Below are 23,240 nucleotides of genomic sequence, written 5' to 3' on the forward strand. Positions count from 1 at the left end.
CTGTACATTGGAGAAACCAAACAGCCGCTACACAGGAGGATGGCACAGCACAGGAGGAGTAACACCTCAGGTCCTGAATCAGCGGTGTACCTTCATCTTAAGGATAAAGGACACTCATTTGAGGACTGTGACGTTAAAATATTGGACAAAGAGGACAAGTGGTTTGAGAGAGGGGTGAGGGAAGCCGTGCATGTGCAAATCAACACTCCCTCTCTCAACAGAGGTGGAGGACTTAGACACAACCTGTCTTCTATTTATCATGCTGCCCTTTCATCTATCCCCAAAAAGGCCAGAACCAGTTCACACCTGCACCAGGTTGGACACACTTAACGACCCATTTAGGTGTTACGAGGGGGTGGGCTGAGGTGTGATCATTACATCCTTCACATCCCCCCCATCCTTTGTTTCACCTAACGAGCCTATTCAGGGCAAGGGGTGGAGTGAAACCAGCCTTGGAGCATAAATTTGCGGCCTCTAACCAACTATCTTCAGACTGAAGAAGCTACTTGGATGAGTAGCGAAACGTTTCACCTAACTAAAGGAAGTCCAGTTGCCATGACTAAACTTCCAGATAACTTCACCTGGACGACTGAGAATCTTCACCGACATGTACCTATTAAAGTGGCTTTTATTATCCTGACATTTAAACTCAGCTGATGATTTGATCAAGTCGCCTGAAATTTGAGTTTAAAATGAGTTGCTGTGTTTCACTTAATCACATGTTAAGCAACAGGGAAATAGCAGGTTAGTGATGAATTAATCTATATAACTTCTATTTATCTGTAAAACCTGTCATTAACCACATACCGAGTCTGGTATATTTACAAGCGATTGGTGGTAAATGGGTGGCAATTAGATGCAGTACTGTAGTGTATTTATTACAGAAGGCTTCACAAAGTGCCTTTCCTTCATGCACACACTGACACATCAGTGGCAGCAGAGTTGACGTTCAAGGTGCTGATTTGTGGGTTCAGTGTTGGTCTCACTTCAAAATGTGGACAGCCATATCTGTAAAGATGATACCGTAACAAAATAGTTTTCATTATACAGGCATGAAAAGATCCTTAATGATCTTCCCTTCCAAACCAGGAAGCTTTACATGTCTTTCTTTTTCTGCCTCAGGTGCATTTTTGGTGAGATAAGAACATTTGAGCTTTACGCTTTTATAAAGCAAGGACTGGTTGGCAACTATACATCTAAAACATGATGTCTGAAACCACTTGTAATTAAATCATACAGCAAGAATCAGCTCTTGTGTATAGTAGTAGTATATGTTTAGTTACATTTTAGAAATTATAAACGACCTAAACCAGGATATTTTTACAGTGTGGTACAAATACTTTTACTTAATGATCCGGATAATCTCTGCAACACTGACGGTTGCTGGTCATTTAAAATACTGTAGGCTGCGTTTCAAACACAAATACTGTACAGTTTTAACACGGAAGTTGTCTCATAATGGGACTGTATTTAAATTACCATGTTGAGCCCCAAACAAGCGTTAACCCCGCCCCCTACCTCTACCTGAGAGACACCTGAGCACCTGCCGTACCTGTGCGCAAAAGCGCAGCAGCTACCGGAGACTCGGGAGCTTTTATGTGCGATGGCGGAGTCTCAGCTGCTGTGCATGGACGATGAGCACGTCAACGAGAAGATCCCGGAGTCCAGACCGGAGTTTTACTACAGCGAGGAGCAGCGTGCGGCTCTGGAGCAGCTGCTGAGGAACGGAGACGGCGCCTACAAGCTGCGGCTCCGAGAGGACAACATCAAGGACTTCCTCTCGGCCAAGGAGGTGAAATTCATCCGCAAAACGTTTCACGAGTACGACACAGACAGCGACTCTGAGTCCGGAGAGCATGAGAAGTCCAAGGAGTCCTCCAGCGCCGACTCAGGGGTCCACTCCACCTACTGGCCCCAGATGTCCGACACCGAGGTCCCGTCTCTGGACATCGGGTGGCCCGGCAGCAGCGGTCTCTACAAGGGGGTGACCCGGGTGTCCGTGTACACCCATCCACCCAAAGAGCCCGGTCCGCACATCAAGGAGGTGGTGAGGAAACTCATCCAGGAATCCCACAAGGTAACTTCAGCTGTGAAGTCATTATGTAGATGGATGTCTGTGCCCACAAAGACAGTCAATCAACCAAAGCTGCAGCTCAGATTTATCCAAAGGTTAGGAGAAAGCTGGTGGAGGGTACAGCACAAGTAACTCTGGCCATGCCAGCTCCACTCCACTAGAATAAAAGTTCAGTGGAATATGGAAATAATACAAATAAAAAACCTTAAATAGGATTCTGTGATGAAAAACTCCAACAAGTATCAACTGGTTCACACTTTAAAAGGTTTCAGGCAACCAACCAAAGAAGACGTTCAGTTTTGATCTGCTACAGGCAGAATAAACATGCGCTTTTATGGATAAAATGTATTTATACACTGTAAACAGATCAGACCAAAAAAGGGAATTGAGTGAAATTGAGTGAATAGGCAGTCGATCAGAAAATGAATCTGCAACTGTTTTGATCATTTATTAATCATCTGCACATTTGCTGGCGTCTACTTATGACAAAGTCTTTAAAACTCTAAAGTTACTCATTCACTCGTGAGAGGTTTGATTGATTTAAACTACAGTTATTCTGAAGGTCGTTCAGTTCGAGCCCCTGACAGGTTTTAGTAAGTTCAGTTGAATCCAAAACAACAAATAACAAAAAACAAACAGTACAGAAAGTATGTTGAATATGTTGTTATATTCAATAATAGACTACATAGAACATATCCGTCTATAGATCCTCATGAGAACCATATTTTGCATCAGCAGAATCTTCCAGAGAGTGGTTAACCGAGCCTACGGCGTTCAATAATAAAATCGGCACCAACGGGTGAGTCACATACAGGTTTTAACAAGCTGAGTCATATGTGATAGCAGGTGGAGGAGGTCGAGCAGCTGCACATCAGGACTTGCAGCAGAGCGATAAAAGACAGAGAGTCTCCCGCACAGGCTTTTGTACTTTGTTGAACAAGCCTCGACCTCCCAGCTATACACAGTCAAGCTAAAGAAAACAGCCATCACGGGCAACATGTGTTAAAATCGACATGAATGTAGGTTAATTACATTTGCTCTGTTGTGTATTTGGCCTTGTTGACATTTCACAGTCAATGTTAGAGGCCAGTAAATGTAACTTTATTGGCGCTCACTTGCTCCACTGACTGAACTCTGTTTGCACACTGATCAGTGTGAACCACCTACCCGGACGTACGGCGAATGTGAGACCGGGAGGTTTGTTGGCCACGCTGCAGTTACTGTTCATGCTCGGACACATAAGTTAAATCTATTTTTTTTGCAGTTTACAATAGCTTTGCAGCTTAATTAGCGGCTCTTATGCTGATATTCCTCGCCTTGAGGTGACATAAATCATCTACTCCTGGAGCCTGCCAAGTAAATGAGAAGAGCACTTCTGTATTTCAGTACCCTGAAGTTCAAACTGTTGCTCTTGTATCTTCAAAAAGGCACACACACACACACACACACACTCACAATCTGGAAGCAGAAAATTGCACTCTAGGAGATCATTATCTCAAATCAAGAGCTCAGAGCCCCGCTGTGTCATTTATGTTCAAATGAGCTGTGGATTATGAGCTAAGAATAGGGGCCAGGTGGATCTCTACATGACAGGATGAGAATGATCATGTTTCGGCATTCGAGAGAAAGAGCAATGCAGCAGAAAAGATCTGCATTGACAAGCCATTTAAATCCACTTCACATCTGAAAACCAGCAATGGTGAAGGGGAGGCGGGTGTTTATTGATGATTTAACGCACACTCCTGAAAAAAGAATACTGGCATTTTAAGAGATGTGTTTTACAGGAATCAGGAAACAGTTTGACAGATTTCACTGCAGTACAGTAATTAATAAAAGTGAACATTAAGGTCATGACCACCATTGCTGCCAGTATGGCGGCTCCAAACGTAGCTGTCTTCTTTCCCAGGACAGATGTTTCTCTAAAAAAAAAAACGGTTTGATAACCATTGAATTGAGAATTTGCTGACACACACTCCATTCAGACACACGCGTGGTTTGCTTTCAGTGATTGATGCCATTACACGTAAAGCCGTCGACCGGGAAAGCTTGTTGGAAAGCTATAAGATCAAGCTCAAACAAGCAGACGAGCGCTGCAATGAGGAAATGGAAAAAGTCTCACCTGCTCAGAATTGAGCTTACGGATGTACAATCCCAGCGTGACTGTTATAAATACTGAACTGCAAATAGTCACTGTGCTTGTTTATGAAAAATGATCCAGTTAACATTTACTGTGGGCTGATGCCTGTTCTGCACGGTGTCTTTGGCATGTGACGGGGCGAGTTCTTAATTTGCTGTTATGTGAGAGTCAAGAACGTAGACAACAGAATTCATTAGCGGTGAACGTCAGTCATAACCGTTAATGGAGTGTGTCCAAACTGTCTTGAGTAATCTACTGTATTTAATCGCCCGGAAAAACAGGATCTTCAAAAGACTCAACTGTTATTGTCTCTGTTAGTGATGTGCATACACTTTGTATCTCAACAGTAACAACCTGTTGTCTCACTGTGCTGAGTGCTGAACATTTTTACTAGTGTGCATGCTTTTGTTTTTTTTATTAGCAGGTGTGTTTGGTACATTGGCTGCTTAAAAAGGCAGAAAGAAGCACGGTAAACACACAGAAACAATGAGACGTGACATGGGTAATGTGCACTCAGCTCAGTAATCTTTACCCATGTGCAATAAATGCTTCTAATCCTAAAGCACCTGCCTCTTGAATCCTCACAGAGCTTAGCTTTTCAATTAGTCTTATCTTTATTCTTTGGTGTCGCTGTAGTCTTTGTGTTTATCATGTAACCTTTACTCTTTTCTGGAAGATATGTCAATGTCTTTTTTGTTGTTTTTTGGTATAGTTGAGTAGATGTGCCACGTTAATTATGTTTGGCTGCATTTGTAATGTCCCCCTGTGTGTTCCCCAGGTGGTGGCCATAGTCATGGACCTCCTGACAGACCTGCAGATAGTCCAGGACCTGCTGGATGCCTCGGCACGGCGCGGGGTGGCTGTATACACTGTGCTGGAGGCCAGGGGAGTGCCCCACTTCCTGGATATTTGCACTCGGCTGCAAATTACTGCAGTGCATCTGCGGGTAAGGAGTAAGCTCTGCAAACACTGGAAAGAATGACAGAGTGCTATCAGAGGGAGGAGGCTCACTAATACAAACAGCAAATGGACATGTAAAGTTTGAATCCATCGAAAATGTTAATACGCAGTTTCGAAATGGGGTCAAAGTGTATTGAAGGGATCTCTCTGACACAATAGAGAGGCTAGAAATGCCACTGGATACTGGATATATAATCTGGCAACCCAAAAGTTGGAATTAATAGCTTGTTACTGATCATTACTAAAACATTAGAAATGAAATTAATGCTAAATTAATAATAAACAAATTAACAAAGTCATTTATAAACAGTTTTTACTCAAGGGAGTAATAACCACCAGGGTTCTGTTAAAGAGTTGAAAACACAAAAATGATGCACTCCCCCTGTTTCACTTCCCTCTTAAAATAAAACTGAGCAATGATCCTGAAACCTCATTTTCTTTGAAATATAAGCAATAAATACAAAGACTTCGGTTGGGGAACACTGAAATACTATCGTCTTACATTTTATGAATTAACATTTAATGCTGTTGTGTGACTTGCAGAACCTGACGGACGACAGAAAGTGCTGAGTTATATTAGGAGCAAACAGCAGTTCACTGAGCCAGACTGTCATCCTATCCGCACAGTGACACAATACCCAACCTTATCTGGTGCAAGCAGAGTTTGTAGCTCCATTCTAGTTTAACTGGAACACTGGAGCACCTGGCTATAGTGGTGTCAGCTGATAAGACTGTGAAAGGCCTTTTCAGAGTACTGGGTTCTGTTACTCTTACTTCTCACAAATGAACATTCATAGATCCTGAGAACAGATCCAAAGAGGCTGTAACTCAACGCTTTGCTTCCACAGTGGCGTTGAAGACGGAGGGGAGCGTCCTCCCAGTGTGATTATTCATAATTGACATCTCTCTTAGTTTCTGGTTTCTTTCTTCCCTGTAAGTAAACATCTGCGAAGGGTTTGGGTTTAACCCTGTTTTTCTTGAGAACGTTGACTTTGTGTAGTAAGGTGTGACAGTGCAGTTTGACTAGCAGGGGAGGTTTGGCAGCTGTGGTTCAGTCGGTTGACTCAGGCTTGCCTGTGTGATGCTAAGACGGGGGAAATGTGTAATTAAGCGGGTGTTTCTCCACAGAATCTCCGTGTGCGCATGGTCAAAGGTGCAGGGCTGGCCCTGTCCTTTGGAAAGCTGCCCGGCTCCTTGTGCTCCAAATACATGCTGGTGGACGGAGAGAAAGTCATGTTTGGATCCTACAGGTGAGCTCGTTAAAAGATGCTTGCTGTCTTCAGTTATCATCCACGTTACATCTGTCTGTTATAGAAACTAAATGAATGTCAATCTAGTTCCTTTATTTATTTTCTCTGTCCTCAATATGACTTCTGACTCTGCTAAATTACCTCTTTGTGCTTGCTGATTTCTAACAGCAGTGTTAAATTGATCTATAATAAAAAAAGGCAACAATTGTGCACTAACTCCAAGTGAGAGATTTATTCAAATATAACAACCAGCCCATAGGTAATGGAAGTTAATGGATCGAATCATAATGTTGTCATATATGAATAAAGTTAGTTTGGAGGTGATTATTATTTTTAATAGTTCTGCACCTATGTGACCTGCAGAACTATTCTTGTGTCTCGGGTAAAATTTGCCCATAAACAGAATATGTTTCTTATGTTAGGTGACCTCTTCCTAGGATTTCAGTATCCAGTCCATGGCTTTTCCTATCATTGCTATGCTGATGACACACAGCTTTTCTTGTCAAAAACTTGAAACTTGACTGAAAACAGAACTTTTCTGCAACTTTTTCTGCACTTAAATCTGCACTTAAAAAAAAAAAAGTCTTGCACATAAACCTCATGAAATGGAAACTTCTTGGTAGAGCACTTTACTTTAAGGCTTAGATATTTTGCTTATCTTGTACTTCACTTGTAAGTTGTTTTGGATGAAAGTGTCAAAATTACTAAATGTAAATCTCATGCTGATAATTGACTCCTATTAATATGCAGCTCTTCAAGCTGAAACAAGCAATAATGAGTTAAAGAATTTAGTGTCAATAAACAAAGAACAATCTTCATAAAAAGTAAGAGGATAAGAATAAAAGAAGTATTTCTTGTTTTATTGGATTAGATTGCACTAAAACGTTTCCATTTCCATTTTGCAGGTTCACTTTTTTTAGACCTAAGCTGATAGTGACAGCTGCTCTTTCATCCTCAGATCTAAATGTTAAAAAGCTGCCGGGCTTTAAATGTAAAAACAACTGAAAGCAGCAGGCCACAAAACAATAGATCGTCAAGACTTTTGAACCTGTTGAGTGTTTTTTAAAGTGCAATCTAATTCATATACTGTTGCACATTAATCTATCATTGTGGATCAACTTATTGAGACAGTGTAAAACCTGCTTGAGAATATTATGTGAAGGCAAAAGCTTTATGTGCATAACCTGAGTGCTTATTTAAAATGATTAACCAGCTCAGACACACAAATCAAAACACCAACATATATTTGTTCACACTTCCAATAAATTGATGGAGCTTTTCATAACTTTTACCATCACATTGTAAAATAAAAACTAATATGACTACTATATTTATTAGATCCATATTTCCATAATTAAAAGACAGTGAGAAGCAAAAGTAAGCTAATTTAAATGTTGCTGCTGCATTCAACTCAGATGACTCAAAACAAGTGACAGGTTCCCACACATCATCTGTTTTACCTGTAAATGACTAATATCGACCAGCTTACTCGATCATAGTGATCGAGAAGCTTTCAGTTCACCTCATGAAAACATAAGTGACGCACAGTCGTCCTGGGATGACTTATACAGGTCAGGTGTAATGATCACAACCGTGTTTTGACTTGTATAATGCTCTCATTTTCACTGCGAGTCTACATAAAGTTATGTGAGATCTTGAAAACCTGTTTCTTACAGATTCTACAGGCTGCCGTGGCATGAAATGGTTAAAAGAGTACATTAAGTCACAAATGATATAGTATCATAGTTATCAGGGCTGTAGTTTCATAGACAGCCAGTTACCAGCACCTCTAAAGCTCATTAATTACTTCATAACCTGTTTGTTTCCTCTTTTGTCCTGCAGCTTCACCTGGAGTTCGTCTCGGATGGACAGGAACACAATCACAGTGATGTCAGGACAAACCGTGGATTTCTTCGACAACGACTTCAGGGAGCTGTACGCTGTTTCGGAACATGTGGACCTCTACAAGGAGTTCAACATCACCAAACCTCCTGCTGCACCTATCAGGATGCCAAAGGTGGAGCCAGTCAGACCTCTGCCTGTCTCTACATCTCGCTTTCAAGTATCGGTCGGAGACTCCAGACAGATTGGCCTGAAGGTACCTGCACATAAATACCACAATCCCAAGTACTCCCTGGTTTTTGGGAACAGTATGGGCCTCACACGTTCCCTACAAGACCTTTCAACTCCAAGTGACTCGCTAGTTGGACTGAACCAAAGGAATGGCCTTCAGAACAGTTTCCTTAATGCACACAGGAACAGCAAGGAAAAGGTGGACCTAGTCTCCCCACAGAGTCCTGGCTCACCTACGAAGGAGGAGGATGAGGATGGAAAGGGAGGCTTGAAGAAGAACCACCTGCCGGGTGCAAAGAAACAGCGCAGCTCCTTCAGGCACTTCTTGAAAGGCAGAGGAGCCAATCAGAGCACAGACACTATAGAGGAAGGCACAATCACTCCTCAGAGCATGTCGCCCACCTGTAAAGTATCAGAGACAAATGGCTTGGCAGGAACTGAGCTGGATGACTCATTTGAGATCACTGAGAGACCGGGGACACTGAAATCCAAATCCAAGAGGCCCTCAAAACACATTCAGAGAAGTATGTCTCTGCAGACGATCAACACCGGAGACGAAGACGGTATGAAATCCAATATCAATACAGTATTATGTCAGTGTTACCTGCTTATTTAAATCTAGATACTTAACCACTCAATAAAGAATGTCCACTGTACACCACCCAGCATTAAACAGCAGACAGACTCAGTAAGCGACCAGCTGGTAAACTGGGCCACCGTTGCCCTAGAGTTGCTCATCAGGGACAATCTGATTATTATGATTCATACACATTCACTGTTCATGTAATCTTCCATAGTTACTTTGGTTGTGTAAAGCTGCTTTGTGACAATGTCAATTGTAAAAAAGGCAATACAAATTAAATTAAATTCAATTTAATTAAACATAATAATAGAGCATTCAGCACCTAAAAAGGCAGAAATTTCAAAAACAGCTAACTGTGAGTATCGGACTTTATCACGTGGACACAACCATGACGTTCCTCTGTTGGATGTGGAAATAAGCAAATATTTGCTAACAAGTTAGTGACGATGTATGAGTGGTTACAACATGACATCTGACATCAGGATACTTCACTTGTCGTAATTGTGATGTTAATTTCTTAACTATGCTTATATACTGCTGTGCTGTTATGTGCTAATGTCTTTTCTTTGTTTCACCAGGATATAAAAGCCGCCGCCGGCATCAAAAGAAGAATTGCATCCAGTCGTGAGATGATCGAAAACCTGGAGGACAGTTTGTCATTAGGGTTGTAAAAAGCACCTGGAGGATCTGACGGTTGAACAGTATCACGGTATCACCTTACTGTTACCAGGTGAAGCTGCTTTGCTGGAAATGCGAGCAGGCAGTCGTCAGAGCGCTCCAGTCTGGGTGAAAGTCCTTTTCTGTGCCGTACCGGACTCACCACTAAAGACTTGTTGTAGTTTAACTAATCATGTGAGGAGCAAGTCCTCCAGAAAATTTCATAACATTTCAGCCAAAGTGCAAATGGAGGCAGATTAAATTGCCATCATTTTGTTACATGTTTTATGTTTTTTTGTTATTAAATTATTCTAATGTTAAAGTGTTGTTTTTTATATTTTACTCTTATACTCTATGAAAGTAAACACTGTAGAGTAGTGTGACCCAGGTGGTATGGCTGAATTATGTCATGCCCGTGGTGCAATAGAGACAGGAAAAGTGATCAGTTGTGCTGTCGTCCCTGAGCATCGCATTACAGAGGAGCCTTGACAACAGAATAAGTGTTCATCAGAGTACATTGTACAGACTGTGAATAATGTATGAGAGTCCGAGTGTTGACAGTTTGCTTTATCAGAGTGTGTTGTTACTGTGGCTGTATGAGGACTTTTATGTTTGCACTTTGGGATTTAGTTTTTATCCAGTTTCAACTGGCACAGATTAAAATGTGAATCCTTGACAACCACTGCAGAGATGCAGGTCGATTTTTATAGAAGAAATCAAATAAAAGACATAAAACTGCTGTGAAAATTGATTGTGTGATTAAATGTCAAGTTAAATTCGGTGTCAACAGATATTTAGCAGTGTGCACATACTTTTTAGAGCCAAATATTGTAGCAGAGGGTTCAGTGAGCTCCTTAATTTTATGATAGAGGTTCACTTACGGTATTTTTGCAAAGTTACTGGTCCACAGAGGTTGGATTATTTATGTTGTAATTAACAAGGTCTGCAGTTCTCGAAAGGTCTCTAAATTTATTTCGTTTTTAGGACTGAGAAGGGCCAATAAGGGGCTGGTCACACTTGTAATGTAATATGATAATATAAAGCAGCATCCTCTCCCGTCCGATTCGTGTCATTATACATATTACAGGTGGTTACTGGTTTAATACTTTAATACTATAAAAATGTTTTGTATTTTGTATCTATGTACCTATTTTGTCTCATTATAAGGATATATAAGCTGGATCGGTTAAATAAGACCAACTGTCAAATAAATGTAGTGTATTAAAATGCACAAAACAACAAATAAAGTAACTCAAAATGAGAAGTGCAAGTAGAAATCAAAATATAGAAAGTCATGGGTTGCATCAATATAAACATGTTTCAAAGTATATAAACTCTTAATTGAAACTTCGAGTCTACAGTGAATGAAATAATCTGCCTATGAAGCATGAGCCTCATTTTTTACACATTTGTTAAAATATACATGTAGTTTAACAGAATGGATTTTCATCAGCTCTGTATCCGTGCTTGCTGTTGACAGAACGTTTTTTGAGACAGTGCACCTCCCAAACAGTGTCGTAAAGTTAAAATGCTGTCGGATAAGATAAGAATCTGAATATCTGAAGACTACATCAGTGTATTTCTTTTATCCTTATTAATTTTGCATTAAACAAATACACATTTAAACATTGTATAAAACAAATAAACAAGGTATATGTTTACATACCTGGCCATTCACGCCTATGAACCAGTGTAGGTTTTTTAGTCTTGTATAACATATCGTAACTATGTGATATATGTAGAAAGAAATTCAAGTCATTTGTTTTAAGTTTCATCAGTAGTAAGCTGAGGTTCTTGATGTTTTTAGTCATTGCTAGAATGAAGGTAAATATAATCAGACTTTGTGTTCATGAATATCCTCTAACTGATCCTGTCATGTCTAACACAGAGTTTGGCCTCTGACAGAAGTCACAACACTCTGTTACTTGTTGCATGTTTGTCTGTGAATTATATCAGTTGAAAAAAATTATATATGTTTATGTTTGTTATGTTTGACCTGCATTAAACTAAACTAAAATATTAATTTAATTGCAGTAACAACAGAAATAAAATGTAATTTCTGCAATTGCTCATCTTCATCAAGTAGTTTAAGAAAACAGGAAGTTACTAAATAAAATATGTTCTTCACAATTGGGCTTTTGTAAAGTCAGAATAAAATAAATGTTAGTATTGTAACTATTAATATTTTTATGCAAACAACAAAAAAGGAAGTAAAGGCAATGTCAACAAAACAGTGGGCTGTTCTAAAATGCTTACATAAAGAAGGAATAAGAGGTTTATCATTCACAGGTTTATTTTAGTAAAAAGTAGATGTGCTTGTTTTATTTGCATGCTTTTTTGTTGTATACCTGCTCCCAGGAAACCACAACTCTATATCAGAGCATCACACACGCTCACAAGACAGGAACTGCACAGGAAAAGGCTTCATGCGTCACATACCCACTTAATGTGATAACATGAATGCTGAAAGTAATAAGATAACACAGAATTTCTCAGTAATTTGCTAGTATTTTCTTTTTTGTAATGATGTGATTCAAATGTGTGAAAAAAAAACCAAAACAAAAAAACATAAGTTTCAGTTTGAACATGAGCTCTGGATGAAAAAAGTGACATGTAGTGATAATGTAGCACCATCTGCTGGAGAAACAGTCACACAAGCAGTATTTAAAAGGTATTAAATGCTTTATTATACAAGAAATAGTTTGACTCAGTCATCATTATAAAGTCATTAAATTACATAAAGGAATTAATAAACAAAACAAATATAGCTAAATAAAATATAGTGTACAAGGTGTGTTTATTGATAAGTTAATTTACATAGTTTAAGCTTTTGGGATTTTTTTTCTATTTCTATTCATATTTACAACAGTAACAGTAACAACAAAACACTTTACATTCATGTTTTTTTTAAAAGAAATGTACATTTTCTAACTAAGTCTCAAAAAAGTGCTACATACTTATATTATTCTCCTACTGCTCCGGTCAGCATGATAGGACCTTTCGTTTTTAGAGGCCTGCAGGCTAAAGCTGGGGGTATACCTGCTGTTTGTCAACATGTGTAACAACAGCATCACGTGCAACATTGTTTACATTAAAGTACTCTGTGTATGTCTGAAGATTTAAAAGTTCAGCCATGAGGGGGCAGACTGGGGCCTAATTAAGTCTAATTAACAGAATTTCTTCCTGCACAACATAAACACAAACCATGTAGTTGTGGGTAGTTGGAAGTGATCATTATATTTTTTTGCCACTTGATACTGTCCCACTAGTTACATGTGTCATTGCATCTTGCGTAGCATTAATTTAAACAAACACATTCAACACACCAATTGAACACAGGCTACACATGGGTGCCATATTGTGTATGCAACTGTGTAGTTAACAGCAAGTCTACCCCCAGCCTGAAGTGTGTGAACAGCACACTATCAGGTTTCCAAACTCCTGAACTTTAAATATTCTGGCCTTTTTCTAACTCCAATGGGCCTACAGCCATGGATGTATTACAAGAAAATGGCTTCCTGGGCCCAGGTAATAAGCCCCTCCTACAACCACACCCATTTGCAAATAAATGGATAAATGGATCCTGTTTGTTTCTCTTTGGGTAAATTGACTTGCCAAAAAGAAATGTTAATCAACTTTGTACATAGATCCCCATGTATTTGCACGTCGCAGATCCAGTAGACCCATTCAGTCATCATGATAATAAAAGGGTGGGCTATCACTTCCTGACTCTGGCAGGTGGGGGCTGGCCACGCCTCTAGTTCTGCCTCTGCAGCAGATGTGTCAGAAGTAGTTACCAGCCCCTGAATTAAGAGCGTTAGTGCATGCAGTTTGCAGAAATAATGTGAACACTTAACACTGGTTAAGTGCAAGTAAGTTGCAAGTAGCTGAACTTGCACTTGAACACTTTATCACTTCCCATTTGTACGTGGAGAACACTGAGTGATTCAGTTTTGGTTTTAAAAGTCACAGAATAATATATTCCTAAAAATGTGTCCAGGGTTCAAATGCAGATGTTGTTTCTATTGATTTTTGGTCTTTTAGTCTCATCAAGAAGAGTTGCTGATGACTTTCCTTTTACGTAGAGTTACCAAGTCATAGAAAGGGTCCTTGGTGATGCTCGCCCTGAAAAAGAAGATTAGTTTAGAAGTAGTTGTAGTTTACTACAAGCTAGTATTATTAACAAAACACATATAGAATAGAAGAAATAGAGAGTACAGGAAATACAACTAGCATAAAAATGGAAAAATATGGAAGCCCCAAACCTGACTCTGCCTAGAGGTAACAGGATCCACCCACCTTTCATTCATACTCATTAATTAGCAGGTTATATCAGGACTGTGTAATCTAAACAAACAGTGAAGTGTAAAACTACTTTTTTGTTGTTGGACTACTTCTTGGCCCTGAGCTGTTGCCAGGAAACTAGCAACTAGAGACTCAAGGAAATTATTGGCCCCAGCTGAGAAATGGTTTTGCACGTAACCCTCAGTATGATTAAACAGCATTTTTAGATTAGCCATGATAAATATGAAGGTTTGGAGAAGATTTTTATCTCTCCTGTTCATCGTCGTCTTATTTGAACTCTTTTTGATTCCCGCTCGAGCCTCGATGAACACTGTCTCACTGAGGCACGTGTCCTCCCATGTGTTCTGCAGAGCTCTCACCTGATCGCATCAATCCAGTTGTCCCGTTCTTCTGCACTGGCCGCGCTGAGCTTATAGGACTGGTGTTTACCCTGCACCACTCTGCCTTTGTTCTCTGTCTTGCAGGCCTTGATTTTTTGTCCTTTGGGGTTATATAACTCCAGACAATTCTGTTCAAACAGACAGAGAGCACCATCAGCGTGTCCATATGCTTTCTGTTTATTTTAATACTCTTCTGTTAGCCTTGTGACTCACTGTTGCGAACACTTGTGATAAAAATTCGTTTAGCAGCTGCTGTATGATTCATTAAGTTTGGTGCCAGTGTGTGAAAAACCTCCCTAATACACTGTGAGAACAAAAGTAAATGAAAGTGTACCGATTTGCTCGCATCTTCGAGTTTCCTCACACACAGGTTCTCCAGGGGAATAATCCCAATTGGATCTTTATCCTGAGGGAAGAGATAAATATATATGGCACAGTTAACCTTTCAACTAACTAAACAATGTTTGAATTTCCATATTTCTTGTAGCATACTTACTGTTGTGTATTCAAAGTAGTACAGGCAGCTGTCTGTCAAAATAAACCACCTCCTCTTCCAGGTTTTAATCTGACCACCTTTAACAAAGAAAGCATAAGCTTGAGGAAAAAATGTAGACGAATATTCTGTTATCAGCTCTAAAATGCTAAAATCATCTCTGATTTTTCTGTGTTGGTTTAAACAGCATCATCTCACCCCTTTTAAGCAGCCAGCCTTCTCTGTCTGGATTAAAAAATGTCAGTGTCAGGTCATTCCCATCATCCTCTGGGATTTTGAATGGCTCGCTGCGGATGCTGGTATACAGTTTCTGAAAATGTAAGAAAGAAAATAATGTGGGTTTGAATTTTAAATGTAGACTATATTAGCTGTTAAATGTAAGATTATCTTAACAATTGATTTAGACAGAAACAGAAGAAGTCACCTTGTTGAGCAAAAACAGAACTACAAGAGTTAGCAAAAAGTCAAAATGACTCATTGTGATGAATGATTTCTGTTTGAGTGAATATGAAAGTCCAGGAGTTTGGAGATAATAAAAGAACTGATTAAAAAAAAAATGTTTTCAAGTTGAGGCTGAAATACAAGAAATTCCCCCCGTAACTCAAGGTTTTCATAATTTTTTGATGTTTTAACCCTACTGTCATCTTAAGATACAAAAAAGACCTGTTCCTGTGTTTTCAGCATGAAATTTAAAGACTTTTCTTCATCTACTATTAAAAATTGAATTTTTATATTACAGTATCATGCTGCCTCAGGGTAAGGAACTCGAAATAGAGCTTATAGCTCACCACTTTGGTCCAGACTGATAAACCTCAGCTCAGCTATTGGTATGAAATTTGTAGATATCATGCTCCCCAGAGGATACGCCAAGGAACACTGACAATAGCACCAACATCAGGTCAAATTTTGACAATATTATGGTCGCGACTATATAACTGCATAAATAATAACACTGTTGTCAGCCTCATCTGTACAATGTGTTATTAAATGTAACATGCAACAGACTGTACTAAACAAAGACAGTAAGCATGTTAAACATCAGCACATTACCACTGTTACTGGGACAACGTAAGCCTGTAGATATCAGCCGTAAGTCATGCTGCGCCTGAGCTGCTAGTTTGGTTATAGTCTTTTAGTTTTAGTATGTTTTTATTAGGCAATAAATTAATTAAATCTCAACCTCAAACTTCTGCTAAAGCACAATGCATGAGTGATTAGGCTATATTTAATGTAGTTTATTGATCAGCAGAGTTATTGAGTTTTTCAGCACATTCTCACTGGACATTAGTAAAACACTAGTTTTGATTTTAGCAGCTGACCGTAAGCAGCTCAGTGGGCAGGTCTTCCCCATTGTTGATTCCTCTGTTCATGGAAACAAATCGCTGCAGACTGGGTTTGTCTTTCACGTTTGGGTTGTGGAGACTCGTGTTGAGCATGATGATGGCAAAAGACAGGATGTAGCAGGTGTCTGTTACACATACACATAGAAAATACACAAAGACCACAGTGAGCTTTCCTCAGCTGTGCATTATTATCACTGCCTCAGCTCTATAAATTGCACCCATTAAAAATAATAGGTTTCTGTGAGAGTTGCCTGAACAAAATCACTTATATTGAACTGTCAGCTCTGTTCACTAAATGAAACATGTTACTGTGAACATAAAAGGTAAGGAGTGGAAAATAGATTCATTTTACCTGAGGATAACCACTCCTTTAGAAGTTCTTGTCATTTTTATTTCAAAAGTTTAAATGTAAATTGAAGAGTCCACATGACAGACCATGAAAACGAATCAGGTGAGTCGAAGGCTGTTTGTGCTTGTACCTGTGGACTGGAAGACCCCCGGATTACAGTCGCAGTAACGAGTTGCAAACGCCTCCATCATCCTGTCAATCTTCTGCGCTTCCCCCGGGAGACGAAAGCTCCACAGGAACTGCCTGCAAGATGGCAGGTGTGAAAGAACAAAAGCACGTGCTGAGGAGAACAAATTTCTACATCATCAGAAAAGCAAAGCTAAAGGTAAAACTGCTGCAGCAGTTCATGCACACATTCACACTTTTTTTTTTTTTACACCAACCTCAGCGCCTGCACCAGATTCAGATCAGAGAATTCATGCAGGGCCACAAATGCTTTCAGTATATCCAGATGCATTTCCTCCCTGTGTGAATATTAAGAAACCAAGAGGTGATGAAAAAGCTTGTGATTGTCACATACACATTTGTACAAGCCAACTCAGTGTCCTGAGAGCTGTACCTCTCTCCCAAGAAGCTGCCGATGGCCGTCTTGTTCAGTCCTTCCTCTTTATAAAGAAACTCGGCCACCGACGCTGCTCGCCATTCAAGCAGGTTGTTTTCAACCAGGTACTGTACGCCCTGCACAGGGAGAATGAGGGGTTAGAGTTGTGGGATTGTTGTTTGGAAACCAGGAGAGTGCAAATCAGAAACGTCCATGTTCACACACACAAACTGGTTGTTCAGAGTGAAAGAGCAAGAAACCCATTGTATACACGTGGCAGAGTCTTTGAAGTTTTAGGGTTTCACATGTATGTGCTTTGGGCAGGAAATAAGAGCCACAGTAAGCTTTCATGCTAAATGTTGCCAAAAAATTCTTATCAAAGCTGTTAGCACTTATCCAGTTATATATGTACAGAAAGTTTTCCTTTTCTCCTTCTGAGTCACAGTTGCGATGAGAAAAGTGAATATCGCATGCTGTTATCACTCTCTTTTCTGAGTGCATACTCTTGCTAAATGGTTCTTCAAATCAATTCCACTTAAAGACGCCCTTAACCCCAAGAAGTCTTAAAGCTTCTCATCCACCCACTCGTCCACGTCCTCAGGCCTGAGCGTGGAGAGGCCACAGGCCGAGGGACCCGGCTTTGGCCAGGCATGCAGAAAAGAAAGATTGAAAAGACAGAGGTCACAGTGGTGAAGTGGCGCCTCTGCCCCACTTCAGGGAACAGGATGTGGTTTTCTCGCTATTGCTCATCCTCTGCATCTGTGCGTGTGCGTTCTTTGCACTTCAGCATGTCACACACACACATACAAGTTTGTATTTCTATTGTATCATTATTAAAGTATTGTATTGTACTATTCTGTGTGTATTATCTTGTTAGGCCCCCCCTATAGACATAATGCGGTCCCCTCAACAAATAACTAGCTGTGTGGAGTTATCTTTGCAGCCATCTTGCCTCTGACATTCAGATCCAGAGGAGCTGAAGTGAGTGAAAGTCTGCTGTGACTCAGAAGGATCAGAATCACATTGTTTCCAAACTGCTGTATTCAATGCCAAGTAGTGTGCATGAATGAAAGATGATGTTACACACTGAGAGGTATCTACTGCTATGCACATACTATATCTCAGTACACAGTACTTTCCTGTGATTTTAAACAGATGTATTATGTTCAGGTACACAGGTGTAAATATATATATATATATATATATATAGACACACACACAATGACACAACTTAAAGTCACCTTTTTGGGATCCATGTTGAATTTCTTTTTCCCATGCAGGAATTTTCTGTTTCTCACAACATTTTTACTGTAATAAACAAAAATCATCATTTTCAGAAACAGATTATTAGATACATGGGCCTCATTCACATGCAGACTACTTCATTCACACAGCATTCTTCGGAGGGAAATTTCTTAAAACCCCTTTACACAGTTTTTCAAGATTCTGAAATTCATCAATTTCTTAATTCTTAGATAAGAACAAAATCTACAGACTAATATTACAGGGTTTAAGTTATGTATATGCTTGGTATGTATACATGCATAACATGAAATAAAGAAAAACATAATCTAAACCTATATAAGCTACTAAATGCTCTCAATGACCAAGAGTTTAAAACCCAAAACATTCATTTTCAATGCTAAGCAGCAACAAAAATCTGCAAAATCTCACATGTAGACCAGGACACAACAAAGACTATATGATGATTAACAACTATCAACTAAATGGTCATCAATTCAAGTTTTTTCATCAATCAATTATTAAAATGAACTCATCAGGCCATTTTCTTCCTGATTAGCAAGGGTGCAGATTGATAAAGTGGTGGGTGTTTTGGGGGTTTGCGCAGCGCATTACTGAGAAATTGTGGTTGTCATGCCAGTAAATAAATTCTGTGTATTACCATCACAGCCTTTGTTTATCGCACTCCGTGCAGCAACTAAAACAACAGGAAGTCCATATATGTAGATAGACATGACACTCGCATTCCTAATATGTCACAAGGTTATTTCTCCCCAGCTCATGGATCTGTCACCATGCTCAGTAACATTGTTGGTTTTGTTACACTCACAAAACATGCAGAAAAAAAAAACAGCTGGATGGACACTAGCCTACTCATTACCAACCAGACGGTACTCATACCTCAGCAGGGTATTTATGCTTTTACTTAGAAAGTATCTATATGTCAAATCAGCTGTAACACCTAAATGGAGAAGTAGTGAGAAGCGGATGAGCAGCTAAAAAGAAAACATGTAGTTGAAATGGCTAGCTATTGGACAAATAAATAGTACATTCTAACCAATTGAATGGTTTAAATACTGCAGTAGCACTATTAAAAAAATAGGCAAGCATTTAGCAATGGTTAAAAGTAGAAGACTTGTTTTTAAATTAATACATAATATGCGACCAATGTAGCCCAATGTATTAATACCTACAGTAGCTGGGTAAGTGGTACACAGTATGAATGCTGTAGTTACTGTAAGTTTAAAGTATCAGATAAGAGATGGTCGAATTGATCAGGTTCACATACCACTACAGAAAAAGTGAAAGGTTTAAGGTTCACGTGTGTTTTAAACAGCATGTAATGGAAACTAGTTGGCTCCGAAATTGCAACAAAGCTGATTGAATGACTTTGTCAAACTGAGCGTTATGCGTGCCGTGGGAGTCTAAACTGCATCAGTCACCTAAATAAGAGGAAGAGGCCGTGCTGACTCACACAAGAGCTGCCCCCAAAATATGCTCATACTCACTTCTGCTCCTTCAGTTCAGGGCTGAGGAATTCTGGCACGTTGTGATTTATCTCCAGTCTCAGTTTCTGTGTGAGGGAGCAGAGAACGAGAGCGGTGACGTTAGCTCGGGATCAAGGTTTGTTATTACATCATACACACCACCTCACAGACTCAGTGCTGCAGTACATGACTCATGGCAGATTTGTCCCTCCACTGTTGTGAAGTAACCTTCGAATTCTTTACATGTCAATTGAAAGTTAGTGAATGCAACACCTTTGTGTGCTGAGAACAGCTCCGAGGTTGTCAGAATAATCAGTCAATTAATGTAAGACCTTGGAGAAATATATTCACCAGTACCTGAATATCATCCAGCAGCTCAGTCTTGATGGTTTCACCCTGCCTCATCTCTGCTAGGGAGAAGTTCAGTGGAACTGGGACAACAAAAAAATATCAACAGTAAGACAGTTGGTGACATTATCTCTGAGCAGGAATGCAGTGCTACGGTCCTTGCTCCTTCACACCTACACCACAGCGTGCATCACAAGTTTACCCTTCAGTGGTCAAAGAAGTGTTCAACAGGCTGAAAATAGATGCTTCTCTTCCTCTTTTGAATCAACGTGTGAAGAATTTAGGAAAATTATAACTACTTAATGACAATACCTCATAGTTTGTGTGGGAAAGAAAGATGATTTACAGTATAAATGTATAAACAAATGATTGAGTAACAGAGGTCTCAAATGATACAAACTACCAACTACAACAATAAATGACAATAACAGTGCTGTAAATTATGTGTTGCAGGTAAATAAAGACCTATAGGTCTTTATTTGGGAAGGTATTATGTTAGTTCACATCTGAAATCTGAAATTTTGCACCTAGGTCCATTATTGTCTTCAGTTTTTATACTATTTGTAATGAATTCATTTATATATAGGTTTGTAGTATGCGCATATATGCACTGCATGTGCAGTAAATGTACTGTGGCTATTAATGGTTTGTTAAAAACACAGTGAAATAATAACAACCAATCAATTAGCAGCATTTTAAGTCTGGTCTGTATTGTAAACCACAGAAATGGTAAGACCAAGAATCATCTTGAGTTTCACCAGCGACCTTCCACCATATTGTAAACTAATGATTAAAAGTAAGTAAAAGCATACCTTTTCCCCAGAGGAAACTGTCTCGTCTGCTTATTGCCATGTTGTAGATGGTGCAGAGCGACTGAACGGCTGTACAGGAAATAAGTGTCAGAGTGAAAAAAGGGCCGGCGCTGCCGCTCTGACGCTGGAGAGACTCAAAAGTTTTTCTTACTTTTCTGATGACGTGCGTACACAGATGCTGACATGCAGGTATCTCATTCATGTCTTACAACTATGCAATACTGCTTCTACTGCATTATACCACATTATAGCCATTGTTGCAAACACACCTACTTTATACACAACTACTATTTGTGCCATGGTAGCTTCACAAAGTGCCTTAGAAATAAAACAACATGAAGAAACAATTAAGACACTGGCACGGTACTGGGCTTGAGCTTGCTGGCACCTTAAACGTGTAAAATTTAAATAAAATTTAAGAATTAATTAACTAAACTACTCATTTTATTTTATTCACAGCATTTGCTGGTTGTTTGAGTGAAGCGACCATTTAAATGAATTTGTTAACCACCATGAAGAAGTGTGAAGTCCCAAAAGACAATGACATAGCAGTGTACAGTAGTAATAGACAGTCAGGGTAATAAATTATAGTGTTTAGAAAGACCTCTTAACCACCTCTTAACGACTCCACCGCCCACTACGACCTCAATATTAAATGTGTAGTAGAATTATCACCTTTCTGGTAGTTTCGGTTTAAAAGTGAGACATATCACCATATAAAAGTAGGATTCATGGCAGAGCTGCTGTATTGGATTGGATCAGGTTGTACAGGTGTACAGTGTAGGTCAAGTCTGCCACATTATTAATGAAGTCAGAAATAGCTTACTGTACCTCACTCACAGAGTTGAGAGTAACATGAATGTGCACCTACAGTACAGTTGTGTGAAGTAATGACAATTGAAAATGTCACAGAATAAAAAAACATCATGTCTACTCCCCAGCAAAGGGGACAGTACCTAAGAAATGCAGCCCTTAATGATTAGTGAAATAATGACAAACTGAAGTATAGTACTTTCCACCACTGTCTGTTTCCATGACAGGGACAAAATTATGTTTTTACAAAAGTGTCAGATGTGTGTTGTTCAGTAGGAAGGAAACAAAACCCGACCAGAACAGGGCATCTTTTATTTCTGAAGGTGAGGCTACACATAGCCTCCACGTTCCAGAGATTGTTGTTATTAACTTTTAAAGACCTGTGATATTATCGGTGTCTCATTGTCCACCCGAAAGACTGGACTCCAAAACACAACATGAGCAATATAGTGTATGCCACCCAGTGCAGTGAAGCACGCGCTGAGCTGTACATTGGAGAAACTAAACAGCAGTTACACTGGAGGAGCAACACCTCAGGACCTGAATCAGCTGTGTACCTTCATCTTAAGGACAAAGGACACTCATCTGAGAACAATGACGTTCACGTATTGGACAGAAAGGACAAGTGGTTTAAGAGGTGTGAGGGAAACTTTGCATGTGCAAATCAACGCCCCCTCACTTAACAGAGATGGAGGCCTTAGACACAACCTGTCTTCTATGTATCATGCCGCCCTTTCATCAGTCTCCAGAAAGCCCGATTCAAACCTGCACCAGGTCGGACACACCTAACAACCCACTTTAGGCGATAAGAGGGTTGGCAGAGGTGTGACTATTACATCCTTCACATCCTTCCCTTCCATTGTTTCACATAATGAGTCTGTACAGGCCAAGGGGTGGAGTGAAACCAAACCTGGAGCATACATTTGTGGGCTCTAACCAACTATCTTCAGACTGAAGAAGCCACGTGGAAGAGAAATAAAACGTTTTAACCTAACAAGATAGAAGTCCAGTCGCCATGACTCGCCTGTAAAACTAGATCAGTAAGGGCTCATGGGCGTTTTCTCTCTCGATCTCTGTGGCCGCTGAAGATTTTAGCTAGTTTAGCTATTTTAGTTACAGTTACCTACCTCACATTTTATACTGTGGTTTGTTATTTATGTGTCTGAGTACTCTCTGACTTCCCCAGCCTGTCTGTGGCTCTCATCTCATTGGTTCCCAGATATAAAAAGAAAAAGTCATGCATGTTGTTCAATTCTTTAAAGAAAGAAGTCATTTTCTTAAACAGCTGTGCACACAGCAGTTCGGAGCATTCAGAAATAAATAAAGCGTTTGCAGGGGATCGTTTCCAACAGATGTTTTGCTGCTGTAATGATTTCCCACTGCAGAGCATTGT

At 39.7% G+C, this 23,240-nt stretch overlaps 2 protein-coding genes across 2 annotated transcripts; one reads left to right on the plus strand and one right to left on the minus strand.

Annotated features, from left to right (window-relative positions):
- The first annotated feature begins 1,526 nt into the window (after nt 1-1,526).
- fam83fa (family with sequence similarity 83 member Fa) lies at nt 1,527-11,593 on the plus strand. The gene is made up of 5 exons (XM_026362480.1): nt 1,527-2,077; nt 4,990-5,157; nt 6,300-6,421; nt 8,264-9,057; nt 9,656-11,593. The coding sequence occupies exons 1-5, from the start codon at nt 1,604-1,606 to the stop codon at nt 9,703-9,705; spliced, it is 1,608 nt and encodes a 535-aa protein (XP_026218265.1). The 5' UTR covers nt 1,527-1,603; the 3' UTR covers nt 9,706-11,593.
- An 822-nt stretch (nt 11,594-12,415) lies between these two features.
- Nucleotides 12,416-21,133, minus strand: cyth4a (cytohesin 4a). The gene is made up of 13 exons (XM_026360131.1): nt 21,035-21,133; nt 20,232-20,305; nt 19,896-19,960; nt 18,387-18,453; nt 17,164-17,282; nt 16,988-17,068; nt 16,735-16,847; nt 16,232-16,380; nt 15,111-15,222; nt 14,916-14,992; nt 14,754-14,825; nt 14,399-14,547; nt 12,416-13,859 (listed from the first exon to the last, which is right to left on the minus strand). Exons 1-13 carry the CDS (start codon nt 21,072-21,074, stop codon nt 13,784-13,786), a joined length of 1,194 nt encoding a protein of 397 aa, XP_026215916.1. The 5' UTR covers nt 21,075-21,133; the 3' UTR covers nt 12,416-13,783.
- Nucleotides 21,134-23,240: the final 2,107 nt, after the last annotated feature.

Source organism: Anabas testudineus, chromosome 8 (genome assembly GCF_900324465.2).
Source record: "Anabas testudineus chromosome 8, fAnaTes1.2, whole genome shotgun sequence".
Classification (NCBI taxonomy): Eukaryota; Metazoa; Chordata; class Actinopteri; order Anabantiformes; family Anabantidae; genus Anabas; species Anabas testudineus.

Coding starts and splice junctions, on each gene's coding strand:
- fam83fa (XM_026362480.1), top strand. CDS start 1,604: ATGGCGGAGTCTCAGCTGCTGTGCATGGACGATGAGCACGTCAACGAG. Junction 2,078..4,989: donor TCATCCAGGAATCCCACAAG/GTAACTTCAGCT, acceptor TGTGTTCCCCAG/GTGGTGGCCATAGTCATGGA. Junction 5,158..6,299: donor TTACTGCAGTGCATCTGCGG/GTAAGGAGTAAG, acceptor GTTTCTCCACAG/AATCTCCGTGTGCGCATGGT.
- cyth4a (XM_026360131.1), bottom strand. CDS start 21,074: ATGGCAATAAGCAGACGAGACAGTTTCCTCTGGGGAAAAG. Junction 17,069..17,163: donor GGCAGCTTCTTGGGAGAGAG/GTACAGCTCTCA, acceptor ATATTCACACAG/GGAGGAAATGCATCTGGATA. Junction 14,826..14,915: donor ACTACTTTGAATACACAACA/GTAAGTATGCTA, acceptor CTCTTCCCTCAG/GATAAAGATCCAATTGGGAT.